General features: G+C 44.0%; 1 protein-coding gene across 1 annotated transcript; it reads right to left on the reverse strand.

Moving 5' to 3' along the window:
• Positions 1 to 219: 219 nt before the first annotated feature.
• LOC112557773 (DPY30 domain-containing protein 1-like) lies at positions 220 to 669 on the reverse strand. Its single transcript, XM_025227805.1, has one exon. The coding sequence runs from the start codon at positions 667 to 669 to the stop codon at positions 220 to 222; it is 450 nt and encodes a 149-aa protein (XP_025083590.1).
• Between the last annotated feature and the right edge of the window lie 12,469 nt (positions 670 to 13,138).

Genomic DNA, 13,138 nt, shown 5'->3' on the forward strand with positions numbered 1-13,138 from the left:
TCTCTGTTTTGTTAAAACTGTTTCATTACAGAAACAATTTTTATCACCTTCGCGATGCTGCCAGAGCTTCTTGGCCGATACATGTCGTCAAACATCAATGATTGGCAAAGGTTTTTCTCAACGATTGTATGTTTTAACAATTGCAAAACAACGACACTTATTCGACAACGTATGTGTCCTATTAAGATAAGCAAGAACGCAGCTGTCTCACCAGCTTCATCAGGAGGCAGCTCCTCTCCCGTTTCCTTGGCTCCTTCCACTCCCTCCTCTCCTTCCACTTTCTCCTCTTCCACTGTCCTCCTCTTCCTCCACGTAGCTGATTTCTGGGTCATCAGGGCCCCTAACCGTGAAGTAGTTGTACACAAAAGACGGGGACCCGCGCTCAAGGTGTCCGGACTCCTCCATACTCTGTCTCAGTAAGATCTCGAACAGTTCCCGCTCGGCCTTCAGAAAAGCCAGTCTTCGGAGCCGCCTCTCCAGTTCCACCTTCTCCACTCCCATGAGCCGCTCTTCCTCTCGGGCTATCATCTCGTCGTACATTCGTTTTTTATAGTTGTACAGCCAGCGACCTATGAACTCGATGGGGTCGGCCGGCATTTTGGCACATAGCTCGGCCAAGCAGAGCCTCAAAGGCTCGCCTACAGTGGACTTGAGGTACTCGCTGTCCATCCTTCTTCCTTCTCGATACTTCTCCCTGCTGTGCTCTCGATGTCTTGCTTGTGGTAGTGTCACCAAGGTTACCACACACACGCGTTTGGTGACGCAATTACACCAATGACGTCATTTGTCTGGAACATGACGCGGTCGCAATTTCTGGCGACTCCATCTTGTCACGTGATGTGTGTAGCTGAAAGTGAAAGTAGAATGTAAACAGGTTTTTGTCCTCTTGTGATTTTGTCGTAAAGGTCAAGCGGCGTGAGAGAGAGAAAGAAGGAAAGAGAGAAGGTAGAGAAAAGGGTGGGCAGAGAGGACAAGTGAAACTGAGTGAGAAGCGACTGTGTGTTGGTTCTTAGTGTGCGATACATTGATATTTTAAATACATCTACTGTTCCAATTGTAATAAGTTGGAGAAGGTAAGATCAACACAGCAGTTAAATTAAAGTGAAGCGAAAACCACACAGTCGATTCCGCGACAGTTAAGAGTTAACGAAAACAAACAAACAAACAAACAAGCAAACAAACAAACAAACCAACCAACCAACCAGCCAGCAATTCAACCAACCAACCAACCAACCAACCAACCAACCAACCAACAAACAACCAAACAAACAAACAAACAAACAAACAAACAAACAAACAAACAAACAAACTGTCACCCCAGACTGATTAAAAACATAGCAGTCAACGCAGAATCCACAGTCTCTTCTCATTACCTTGACTTCTCCTGTCTGATGTTGTCTTCTCCTTGTCTTCGCTATCTCCGTCTCCTTCCTTCTTACCTGCTGTCACGGTGGTTGACGTTGACGTCATAACATTACGTCATAAAATGTTCCTACATAATGATAAGGGGAGAAAACTCTATTGACATTACCTACTTTCATTTTCATGTCGCGGTACACACGTCCGTGGCACTTCATTTAACTTTTAAACATTCGCATTCTGGGACAGTAGTTATGGAGCAAAGCGAAGTCGTTGCCTTGGGCAACATGTAAAACTCAGGGACAAGTTTCCGAAGTGGTTATTAACGGATTTAAGGATAATGTGTATGTGTGCGTGTATTTTGATGTAAGGCTGACGTATTCACAATATATATTTGTAGACTGATACCACTAAAACTTGTGCAGTGTAGACAGTCCAACACATTAAAGCAGTATTAAGGACAAGAACATAGTCTGACATTTTTGTTCCCCCGAGCTACACGAAAGTCCTCGCTCCACATTCATCACCACCGTGAGTTCACCCAAACGCCTCGGCCACATGATTATACATGCCTGGCTTTCCCACAGCCCTTGCAAAGGTGTCTGTTCCTCCCGGCCCGCCTCCCCTCTTTGCCAGATGCACCGTGCACTCTTTTGTTGCGGCGGAGGCGCGTCCGGCGGCAGTGAGTGACAAAGCCCCGGCGGTAGCCTTGCGCGCCGTAGTGCCTCCTCGGGTCTGCCTTATAATTAGGTGGGGCAGCGGCCGGCAGTATAATGCCTACCTGTCAGCCACGTTATCTTACAACACATCGCCTATGATGAATTAAGCTGCTCTGCCCGGCCCTGGCGCCTAAATGAAGTGCTCCACTTCTTGGCATCTTGAAGCTGGCGGGAGGACAACACACGCTGCTCTCGTACAGAAAAGTCACATTTAATTTTGAGGGAAAGATTGATGCAGAATATAGCAATGTCTAGGTTCCAAGAAATTGATGAGAAAACAGAACCTGATGACAGAAAATAAAAGAAATATCGTCGATCGCGTTTAATTCGTATGAATATGTTATGAAGTCCTTTGACCTCTTGAGGGTAGAATGACACGTACGCATGCAAAATTTGAAATGCTTTTATGATATTTGGAAATATTAATAATGAATATTTTTACCTTTTTTTAGCAGATAAATGGAAGGATACTATTTCTAGGTGGTAGTGAAAATTCTTAATGAAGATGTCATGTAGGAGGGTGACAAAACAGGGTTTGTGGCGTGCGATAATGAATGTGAGGTGGGAGGAAACTTAAGAGGAAGTCTAATTGCATTGATTAAATGTCTTTGGGTTGCTGGTCCATGGCAGGATGAGGTTGTAGGGAAATAGATACTGATTGCGGGAATTTAGCAACCAAGGATGGTCATGGATCTGTTCTTTGTTTAGCTGTTTTAAATAGGTTGGATTTCACGAGTTAAAAACTCTTTAAGTTACCAGAATTTAAATTGTTTTACGATTAATTACAGTAAAGCCATGTAACGGAAGTTGTGTCACCATGCTTGATATTTCTCAGAAGTCATTTTGAGAGCATGCCATACTTGTAGCTTAGCCATCCGTTCCTTATTTCTTCGTCAAAAGCGAGCGTGCGAAAGTGGAAAAAGAAGGAAATACAGAAGGTTGGGGTAGACTTCATGGCGATGAACAATTTTTCGATTTTCTCGAGTTTATGTTTAAGAATGAGTCAGTAGTTTAGTACAGCTCCATTTTGTTAAGATAAAAGAAACACTGTTTTAGCAAATATTCAGCCACTGCCACCCCTCTTCTCCCCGGAAAAAAAAAAAGAAAGAAAAAAGGAAACGAAGCATTGAACGAAAGATTACCGAGCACCTATGTCCTGGTGTTGCCTCCACCCGTCAGGTAGGAAAGAAAGAGGCGTGTCCCCCAAGCTGAACTCGGCGTAACACAGTATATTATGCTTCACACGATACAGCCTTTTACCCCTTACCTAATTATTGCTTTCTATTATCTGCAATATCTTCAATAAAGCCTGCCATTGTTTACAACAGTTTCTTGTCAGGAGAGGGAGGACAACTCAGCCGCTGGGAGTTGTGGGAGAGACCACAGCCGCAACGACTCCTGGGATCTCAACACTTGCAAGTAGTGGTTAGCCGGGCAAGATAGAGTTTCACTCCTTTGAATGCCGCTGCTGTGTACTGGTATCGTCCCCCGCCAAGGTCTCGGCTAAATAAGCTATATCTTCTTATGATCTTGCCGCTAAGAGTAGGCCGAGAGGCGGGTCTCTCTTTTTTTAAATTCTCTGTAACTAGCTCCAGAATGTTGCAACTTTTTATTCTTTTTTTTTTTTTTTTTTTGGTGCGGCCTCCTTCCGTAGTTAGGGTTTCTCTCCATCCCCCCTAACATAAAAAAATTAAATATTTTTCTGTTGCAAGACGGTTCTGACGACCTTTGGCCTGCGAGACTGTCAACATTTCCCACACTATTTTAAGCCATTTCCCATGACCGTTCAAAACTATTTAAAAAGATTTTTAAAATTTTTTTTTCAGTTACCCGCATTTTTCTTGGTTGTTGGATCATCATCATCATCGTCATCATCATCATCCATCAATCACCCATCATCCATCATCCATCATCATCCTCATCATCATTCTTCTAACTCAAGAGTTTTCCAATATCTCTCTCATGCGAGGAAAACCTCAGGTGACGATAAGGTGACAAGGAAGGTGAGCAGCTGCGAGGTTCACAGCGACTTCTGTCATCCCTCCCCTTCCCCCTCCCCATCTCTTTATGTAACAGCAGCAGCAGCAACAACAACAGCAGCAGCAGCAACACACAGCGGAAGTCGCAGCAACCCTGACGACAAGCAAGCGGAACTCCATGACGGTGGCCGTCGCCAGCCAAGCGAGTGCCGCGCGGAGGCGGATCCTTGCGCAGGTCGCGTTACGGCCGAGCGGCACTGCGTCGCTTCTACCATCAATCAACTTTCCACGGCCTGCAAGGACCCCCTCCCTAACAGCATCATTCATTTTCTGACCTCCAGCCAGGGCAGAAGGGGGAAAAAACTGGAACTGTTGGAGCTTGACTGTTGCCCTGCTGAGACTGCTTGTACTATGTAGGATAGGATTTTTTTTTTTCCATTTCCAGCTGGGAGTAGAACATTGGGGGAAAGGAGGTGTGTCATTATGCAGTGCAGGATACGGGACCGAGAAGGGAGAGGGGTGGCAATAATTTTTAAAGCTACTTTAAAGGATGCAAATTCGTCTGTCTTTTACGATCTGGATTTTTTTTAAAGGGGGGAAGAGTACTTATACTGCTAACGTTTCTTTTCTTTCCTTTGTTACTGATTTCTTTAGAAAAGTCGTCAGTCAAAAAAATCTTCAACAGAAGAAGCAGCAAGAAACAATATGTTTTGTAGTAAATATTGATGTCACCTGTCGTCACAAGTTAGCGCTCGTAAATGATGCTGGATGCTTCCAACTCAATGGCGGGGACCACAGAAAGTGTCGCCATTAAAACTTTGCTCTTGAAACGCACGAAAATATTTCCACCATTGCTGTTCACCCGCTCAGTTATGTCTTAGGAGACTGATGCCAATCCAATCGCTGGACTCTGATTTTGATATTCCTGATCGCGGTAACGTCCACCCAGGGCGAAATTCTGCGCATGCGCGTTGACCCCTTGTCCGCCATTCACAACGTCTTTGCTTTAAAATGTAATTTAAGTTTGAACCGTTGCAGAACGTCTACACGAGAATATACTTGAGTGCTAGCACACGCGCGCGAGCAAACACACATTGCCAGACTAAAGACACGAGAATTCGCGACACGGGTGGCCAACGGAGAGCTTTTAATGGAAACGTGATGTAAGAAGACTACCCAGCCACAGACGCCTACACATCTCCAGCTGCTCTACCCATCAAAGACGTCCAGCACCCAATCCCACCCGGCCGGGTACCAGGGTGTCCAAGATGACATATTGCCCGGGACAGGGTGTTCATCAAACTTCGGGCAGGGGTGTGGCGAATGGCAAGTGGAAGATGATGAATTCGCCTTATCGGCACCCGTATCAGGCCTTTCCTCTCTTTAGGGTGGGTACCGGGTAGATTCTTCACCCAAGACCGCATGGGCTCCCTTTCTCGTGGTTTTGTCCTTATCGCATTGATATTTCAGACCTGGCAGTGTCTCACGTTTCAGACCAGGGAGGATGACTCTACAGGAGACTCCATGCACGTGTCCGGTTCAATGGGGTAAAGGTCAGAGGTTGTATATTCGCGTTGACCCTCTAACCCACTTACAGGTTCATCAAACTGATAATTTTTGTGCTGGACTCCTATTTTCGGTTATCGGCAATTTATATACGGGTAAAGCTGCCCTAACTGGGGTAGAAAACAAGCAGATTGAGCTACTGGACAGGCAAACTAACTCACGATTTATGAGTCACTGAGTATTAATTAATGTTAACTAATCGGCTGGCATAGCGGGATTCGAAAATGATGAAAAAACACAAGAACCAAAGCTAATATTAAAGCATGAATTTCGAGATTTTCTTGATAACTAGCTGAAGCATCCATTGACAACACTTTTTTGATTTTTTGAAGATTGACAATGCATTGTTGAGCTTTAACATGCTTTGCTATCCGGTCAACCGTATTTCCTCTTCGTTCTTCTGGTCTTCAAGTTACCGTTTGTGTGGACATGGAGAAACCCGCACCCACAGGTGACATCCCGTATGGTGTCTGCTTGTGGTTGTCACAGTGTAGCTCCCACTGGCGACACCCCGGAGTAATCCGACCTCTCGTTTATTATCCCGCGGCAGCCGAGATTTGGGCGAGATTTGGCGTGGCGAGGTTCAAAGGTCGAAAGTCATGAGATTTGACTTAAGCCTTTCTGCTTACCAGACACATTTACGTGTCGCTGTTTTCGCAGCAAATTTCGGAGGAAACAAAACGAGGTTAGAAGAACGTTCGCGCACCGGCTTACAACCGCCAAAGCCTCGGTTCTGGGTGGATTAAGGGAGTCCATTGTTCAAGCGAATGTCACGCTGACTTATTCTAATTTCGCCGGCGCGAGAGAACTTTTTTAATGTCTGACGTGAAACAACACGTGGCCATCTCACAACCTCAGGTTCAGGTGAGATCCCAGAGAAGAAAGAGAACAAGGAGTGGAGGAGGAAGAGGGGACTACAACTACAACAACTATACGACGTGGGACGGAGCTAGAGGGACTGTGGCTGGTGTTGCTGATGTATAATTAAGCGTTGTTAATAGTCTCACTTGACGGATCAGATAAAATGCAATTTATCCTCAGGAAATTATTAAAAAAAATCAACGATGGAAAAATGTAGAAAATTAATGGAATGAAGAATATTCATGACAATAAAAGAGAATAAAGTAAAATCTTTTAATAAAGGAATGAACGAATGAATGAGTTTCTTCACTCAGTTATGTTTGAATAATTGATGGCGGATAGACAAACTCAGACACTGAGTGAAACAAAATCTTGCATGTCTTACATACTGTTTAATTTTGTTTTATGAATGGTCAGTGTACGTGGATTTTTAAAAGTGTACTGATCGTATTCCTGCGCTAAAAGTATGAAAATTTTACCTTCAAATGCAGGGGAGAAAACCCTGTCAAAGCGCATGCTATGTAAACGAAAATTTCTTTTCGATTAGTGGCACCTAACTGCAATGAATGTCAGAATGAAGAAGAAGATTGTTTACTGGAGAAATGGTCGTCTTCTTTGTTTCATCCTCCCTCTAACCACAAGGTCAACAGCAGCAAAAAGGTAGTGTGGAAAAGTTTATTGTATACTGAGTGAACACAAAGAGAAGATACAGTGTTGGAAGAGCGACCAGTGTTGTACGAAAGGCCACAGACTTCAGATATGTGGTTGAAATCATCTATGGGATGATCCTCTAATATTATCGCCTGATCACTAAATAATCAAACAAAAGTAAAAAATATTTCTGAAACTGTTCTCATAAGGGGAAACTTTCATAAATTTATATTTTTATAACAGTATAAAATCAGTTCACATTCTCCCCTAGTCTTTTGAATTCATATTCCCATCACGTGATGTGTAAAGATAAACAAAACAACGTTAAGCCAGGAGAGCTTTGTAAATTTTATTCATCCCTTTTTTATGCATCCTCTGAGCCGTTGGCCAACGATCTTTCAACCCTATCTCTTTTTTTCGATAAGGACGCCATTGACCACCCAAACACCCATCCTCCATCCATTTGTCACTGGCTCCCATTCGGCACCTCCCCCAACCATCACACACTCCACATCTTCCCCAACCTCCACCCCCACCTGACCGAATTCCCCCCTCCAGCCTTTTCCGATCATCTTTTCACCCTCATCAGCCGACGACTGGCGATACAAACCCGCCAGCTTCAATGCTAATGAAGTGACAATTGCCGCTTCACGACTTGGTCGCGCGCCCAGCACGTGCGTGCATTTGCACTTCTGCCCGCCCGCGCGTGCGCGCCTGCAGACATGCGCAGAGGCAGTGTGACGTGGTTCCGGTGGGTGCCAGACCCACTGTTGTGGTTTTGTCGCTGCGCGAGGTGAGTGCGAGGACGCATGCGCATCGCGCTCTTCTGACGGGTGCCTCGCACAATCAGCTGTCACAGGACGGGGGAAAAATGTTTTTAGACCAAATGACAGTTTTTTTCCAGTTCGGAGGTCTGCGAGGAGGCTAGTCACCCTCAATTTTCTTCCTTTCTGTGGAGACGCCTCTTCCGCATTCTCCGTGAGACGGAACGAGGCTCAAATGAGCGAGAGAGCGCGCGCATGCACACACGCACCGACACAACCACGAAGACGAAGATTTTATTTTTCTCAGACGGTACAAATATGAACTACATTACTATTACTAACCTGGTTTTTTTTAAAATAATAACAACAACAAACAAACAAAACCAAGATCATATTGAAAAAGAAACGGATATTCACGGATAAATAAATAACCTGCAGGATAGCTTATGTGATACCTATACCATGACTGATATTTCTTTGAGCGTGACAGTAAGAAAAGGAAAGAGAGCCAGCCAGGCAGAAAAATAGAAAACAGAAAAAGAGAAAAAAAAGTGAACTATTGTCACAGTCTAACCTGGCCTCCATGAGGACTTTGTCGTGTGGACTGGGCTTACAGCGGAGATCCCCCGGATGTTGCAGCGTTTTATGATGGGGCTGTAAATGTCAGCAATGCTCGGATCGTCTGACTTGTTGACCGGGTGGAATGGGGGAGATCCCTGTCCATCTGGATTAGCCCTTGTCGCGGGTCAATCCGGGGTATAGCAATAGACTGCCTCACGAAGCTTAGTCATCAGGCTCAGTGAATAGGGTGGCAGACGACACTGATGAGGCACGAGGAGCCTGGGTGCAGATGAATGCGCGCAGTGAGCAAGCAGCAGGATTTTGTTTTATGAGCCTCATGTGCGTGTGTGTGAGAGAGAGAATTTAAGAGGATGATAGAACAAATAAAAGGTATTAATGTCTACATCTTTCCTCCGCACTGAAACGGGGTGGGTTGGGCGGGTGGTGTTTTATGTGGAGTCAAATTTCTCAATACAAGGTTTGGGATTGGGGAGAGAGTCATCTTTAAGTAAGTGCATGTGTGTTACTTGTGATCATTACATGTCTAGTCCGTAAAACTATATGTTTTCCCAAGATTGCTGAAGAATGTAAAGAACCTCAACACACTCGTTTCGGGGTCAGTATCATTGGAAAACTTTTTCATAACCAGAATTAGAAAAGTCGCAAAACATTCACCAGCCCAGAAGGAATATCGTTATCTTAGTCCAAAGAACAGCACAATCAACAAGAAAACAGGTTTGATTTCTTGAATGCTCCTGTTGCTGTGGTAACTGGACGCTTTGACATGCCATTCCCTTCTTCCCTCCCACCATCCTCCCAACCACCACCACCCTGGTCACCTGATCCAACAGCGGCTCCTGCCGTCGACTCCGGGCTTGGCGTTGATGCGCCAGGCGACACCCGAGACAGTCTATGTAAATCATCTCTAATTTCTTTCCAAGCCGGCACCTCTTGTCGACCCCCGTGACGTCGACCCCTCGAGAGGTCTCAACCTTTGGCGACAACCCGAGAAGAGCGCGACAGAGCTCACAGCGACTCTGTCAAACGCTTTTATTGTCGGTTGATCGCTCGCGACAAGCGTTCCCTGCCTCAAGAGACCTAAACTCGGGCAACTAGAACCTTGCGACAGGCAGAATGGATGTCGTTGTTCGGGAGTCAGTCAAGTGTGTCGGTGACGTCATTGTGAGATCCTCCTACACCCGAGATTCTGCAATGGGTGACAGCCATGCAGAGCAACTGCAGTCATACATTTAAAAGAATGAAAGACTTTGAACATAGCAAAATGACCAGTGGCCATAGCCTTAACCTACCGCTTCCTTTGTGTCAAGTTTATTCATATTCAACATCAGTGCAGCGAAATAGTAAAACGCTTGTACTTTTGATGTCCCTCCCTTAAGCTATAAGGTTGACACCCCATATCTGGCAACGGAGCAGTGAAGTTTGAGGTGAAAAAGGAAGACATACAGGAGAACGGATGAATAAAAATGCATACAACCTTACCTTTAAAGGACAATGTATTCCTTTTTTAGAAGATGTGACCTTTTTTAAAGGAGTCATGCGGGATAGATTGTGTCGATTAGGTTTCTCGATGCTGGCATAACAGGAATTTAATCGACGATAAAACTTTACAAGCTCAAATAAACTATTAAATGACTGGCAGGGCAACCCATTAGATGAACGAACACCGAACATAGGCAGTAGTTAAAGGTTCTGAAGAGGTTAGTCTTCGCCCTGGGCCAACATTGGGAACTAAAGGAGAAGTCTTGTTTCCAAAGTTATAAATCGGTGTCCAGACCTCACAAAAGTTGTTTACCAATGGAACCGTAATTATAAAGCGGTGACAAATGTTCCCTTGGTTAAAATAATATGAAGTAGTGTCCACGGGGTCTGAAAATCGCTTTTGAGCTTCGGAAACTAGACGCTTTTCCTTGAGTTCCGTATTTTGTCATTGGGAAACTACTGGTCTTCAGAGAAGTTCCATAGCCCCAGGAGTTCGTCAGACTAGAAAAGACAATCCATACTTTGTTGAAGATTGTTCTCAAGGCTGTATGTTAAGCACGAAAGAAGACACCTTGTTAATCTACAATAGTAGACATTTTCCCCCAAACCTTTCTACCCTCCCTTGTAAGCATCCAGAGTTCGGCTTTCCCCTCCAACAATACGGCGGGGAGCAAGCAATGGACTGATTAATCCGCTGTTCGGATTCTTATCCGCGATCATCTCACCGTTCTCGATCTTAAGATATAATAGCAACAGGATAAATCACTTCAGCAAGGAGCGATGGAGGAAAACGACAGGGAGACAGGGTGCAGAGGTAGAAACAGCAATGGCCACTCCTATTCTAGAGTTCGTTTTGGGTGGCTATATCCCGGTATTTAGCTTATCGGGCATGGACACCTCACATAAACAACCGCTTCTGACAGCCAACTTTCAGGGTTCCGAGATCGGCGATAGCAGGGTGGCATTGTGCTGGGTCCGCACCCACCCGGCTACAGCCTCTAGCAGTAAAATGACCATCCAGGGTGGACAAAGATGGGTGTCCTGATGAAGCTTGGACGACGGTAGTTAAAATATCTTTTAGAACAAATATATAGGTTGCCCAGCATACCTCGGAAGATGCGGGTGTTTCGAAGATAAAAAACAAACAAAACAAAAAAAAAAAAAAAACAACCAACAACAGATTTTAGGAGAAAAACATGGCGAGCTCTGCGCAGTCATTCCTCTTCCTGGGCATCGAGAGTAAAACAAATCTTGTTGTTGGCTGGTCACACAGCAGCCGCAATGTTCACCAAAAAGACTTTGCGGGGACGGTAAAGAATAAAATTCTTAGTGTCTGCATGAGCGGATAAATGTTAGTTCAAAGCAAACAGATTGCATTAGAAAGAAGCACCACAGTAAGAATGAATGAATGAATCAATAAAAGAACGAACGATTTATGATGAAAGGAGTCGGGATAGGGGGATATGGGAGAGAGAACTATGCGTACACACAGCCTCGAGACTTCCAACAGGTGCAGGGTCGTTCTGCTTCACTGAATGTCACTCCACTCGACGATCGCAGTCTCTCCTCCGTGCAAACTTCCTGATCTTACATTGCCTGTCCACGTCTTCCACTGAATGATTCAAATAATTAAAAAAAAAAACAACTTCAATAATCGTTCAGCTCCTCTTATTAAAGAATAAAGAGAATTCTCCTTATCCTTTGCAATACTTCTTTTTGCTTCATAAACGGATTAAAAAAGGTCGCTGGATTACACATGCAATGAACTAAATATAAATATCCTGCAACTCTGAACATTAAATGAACTAAATAAAGTTGTCACACTTCAAATTAACAAAAGAAGTTGACTCACAATTTTAAACACTGAATAAGTAGTTATCAATCACAGGAATCCATCCCTGCTAACGATGCTTACCTTTAACTTCGTAGGATTAGTACCATTCGTCATTATCTCACCACAGATGCAACTAAAACTAATCTGTACCTTTGCGTTCTCGAAGATTCCAATTCTTTTATTTATTTATTTTATATATTTTTTTTTGGATGGCATTCCATAGTATCTTCTTGAGAGACTTCAAGGAATTCAGAATACTGCTGATCGCCACATCTAGATATGAACATATATTACCTATCATACATCTTCGTCACTGGTTGCCAATCGCGGATAGTCTAGCCAAGAAACTTCCTACTTTAACTTACTCCACTGTTTCAGTCTATCATTTCTGTAGAGCACTCTGAGAAAATGATTAGAAAAGCGCTATATAAATCATTATTATTATTAACGCACAATTAACTGTAAAGCTCTGTCTAGCAGAACCCACAAGAGAGCAAATATTTCTCTATGTACGTGCTAACTTCTAAAACCAAAGCACATTCTTCTCAAAGCTCTAAAAGCATTCTAATGGATTTAAAGTTAGTAATAACATTTTGGTCTGGACTGATATAAATATTTGGGTTTTAATGTAAGTTATAACTGCACTGTTACGTCTGTGCTTCCTTTACATACGGTCGTTAATTTGATTGTAATACCGTTTTATCCCTGTTCCGTTCTCTTCCCTTCTGTGGGGTACTGGCCCTGGAATACATTCATCCATTGGAAATCAACGCAATAATGCTTTAGCAATCGATTATTCGAGTTTGTATTTCTCTCTAGATGCATGGTATTCCGGAAAAAAAATCTGCATAGTCTATTCCCCAGCTTTCAACTTCAAAAGCTAGCTCGTGACAGACCATATTAAAATACTGAATTAAAAAAAAAATCAACACACACACACACAGAGATACCCTCTACACACACACACCAAAAGATCAAAATAAAACTTCACGCATGGGATGCAAATATGTAGTTTGAGAAGCTGAGAGCAATGCACCTGCGAAAACACTGCAAGAGGGGCGGAAAAGCCGAATATTGTTTCCTCAACGACCTCATAAAAATCAGTCTTTCCCCATCGTCAGGCATCGTGAGCCGATCGGCTACACACCAGTGACTCTTTTGAAGGTGAATTTCAGATATAGACCAGTATCACCTCGATCTAGGGAACACGAGGGTCAAAGAGAGAGAGTTGGGGGAGGAGGAGAAGGTGAGGGAAGAGAGGATATTGACAATAGAAGTAGGGAGTGTGGCTTCACATAGCGAGGAAGGGTTTTACGCCCAGCCAGCAGCTAAGGCCATATCACG

This window comes from Pomacea canaliculata, linkage group LG2 (genome assembly GCF_003073045.1).
Source record: "Pomacea canaliculata isolate SZHN2017 linkage group LG2, ASM307304v1, whole genome shotgun sequence".
In the NCBI taxonomy this organism is placed as follows: Eukaryota; Metazoa; Mollusca; class Gastropoda; order Architaenioglossa; family Ampullariidae; genus Pomacea; species Pomacea canaliculata.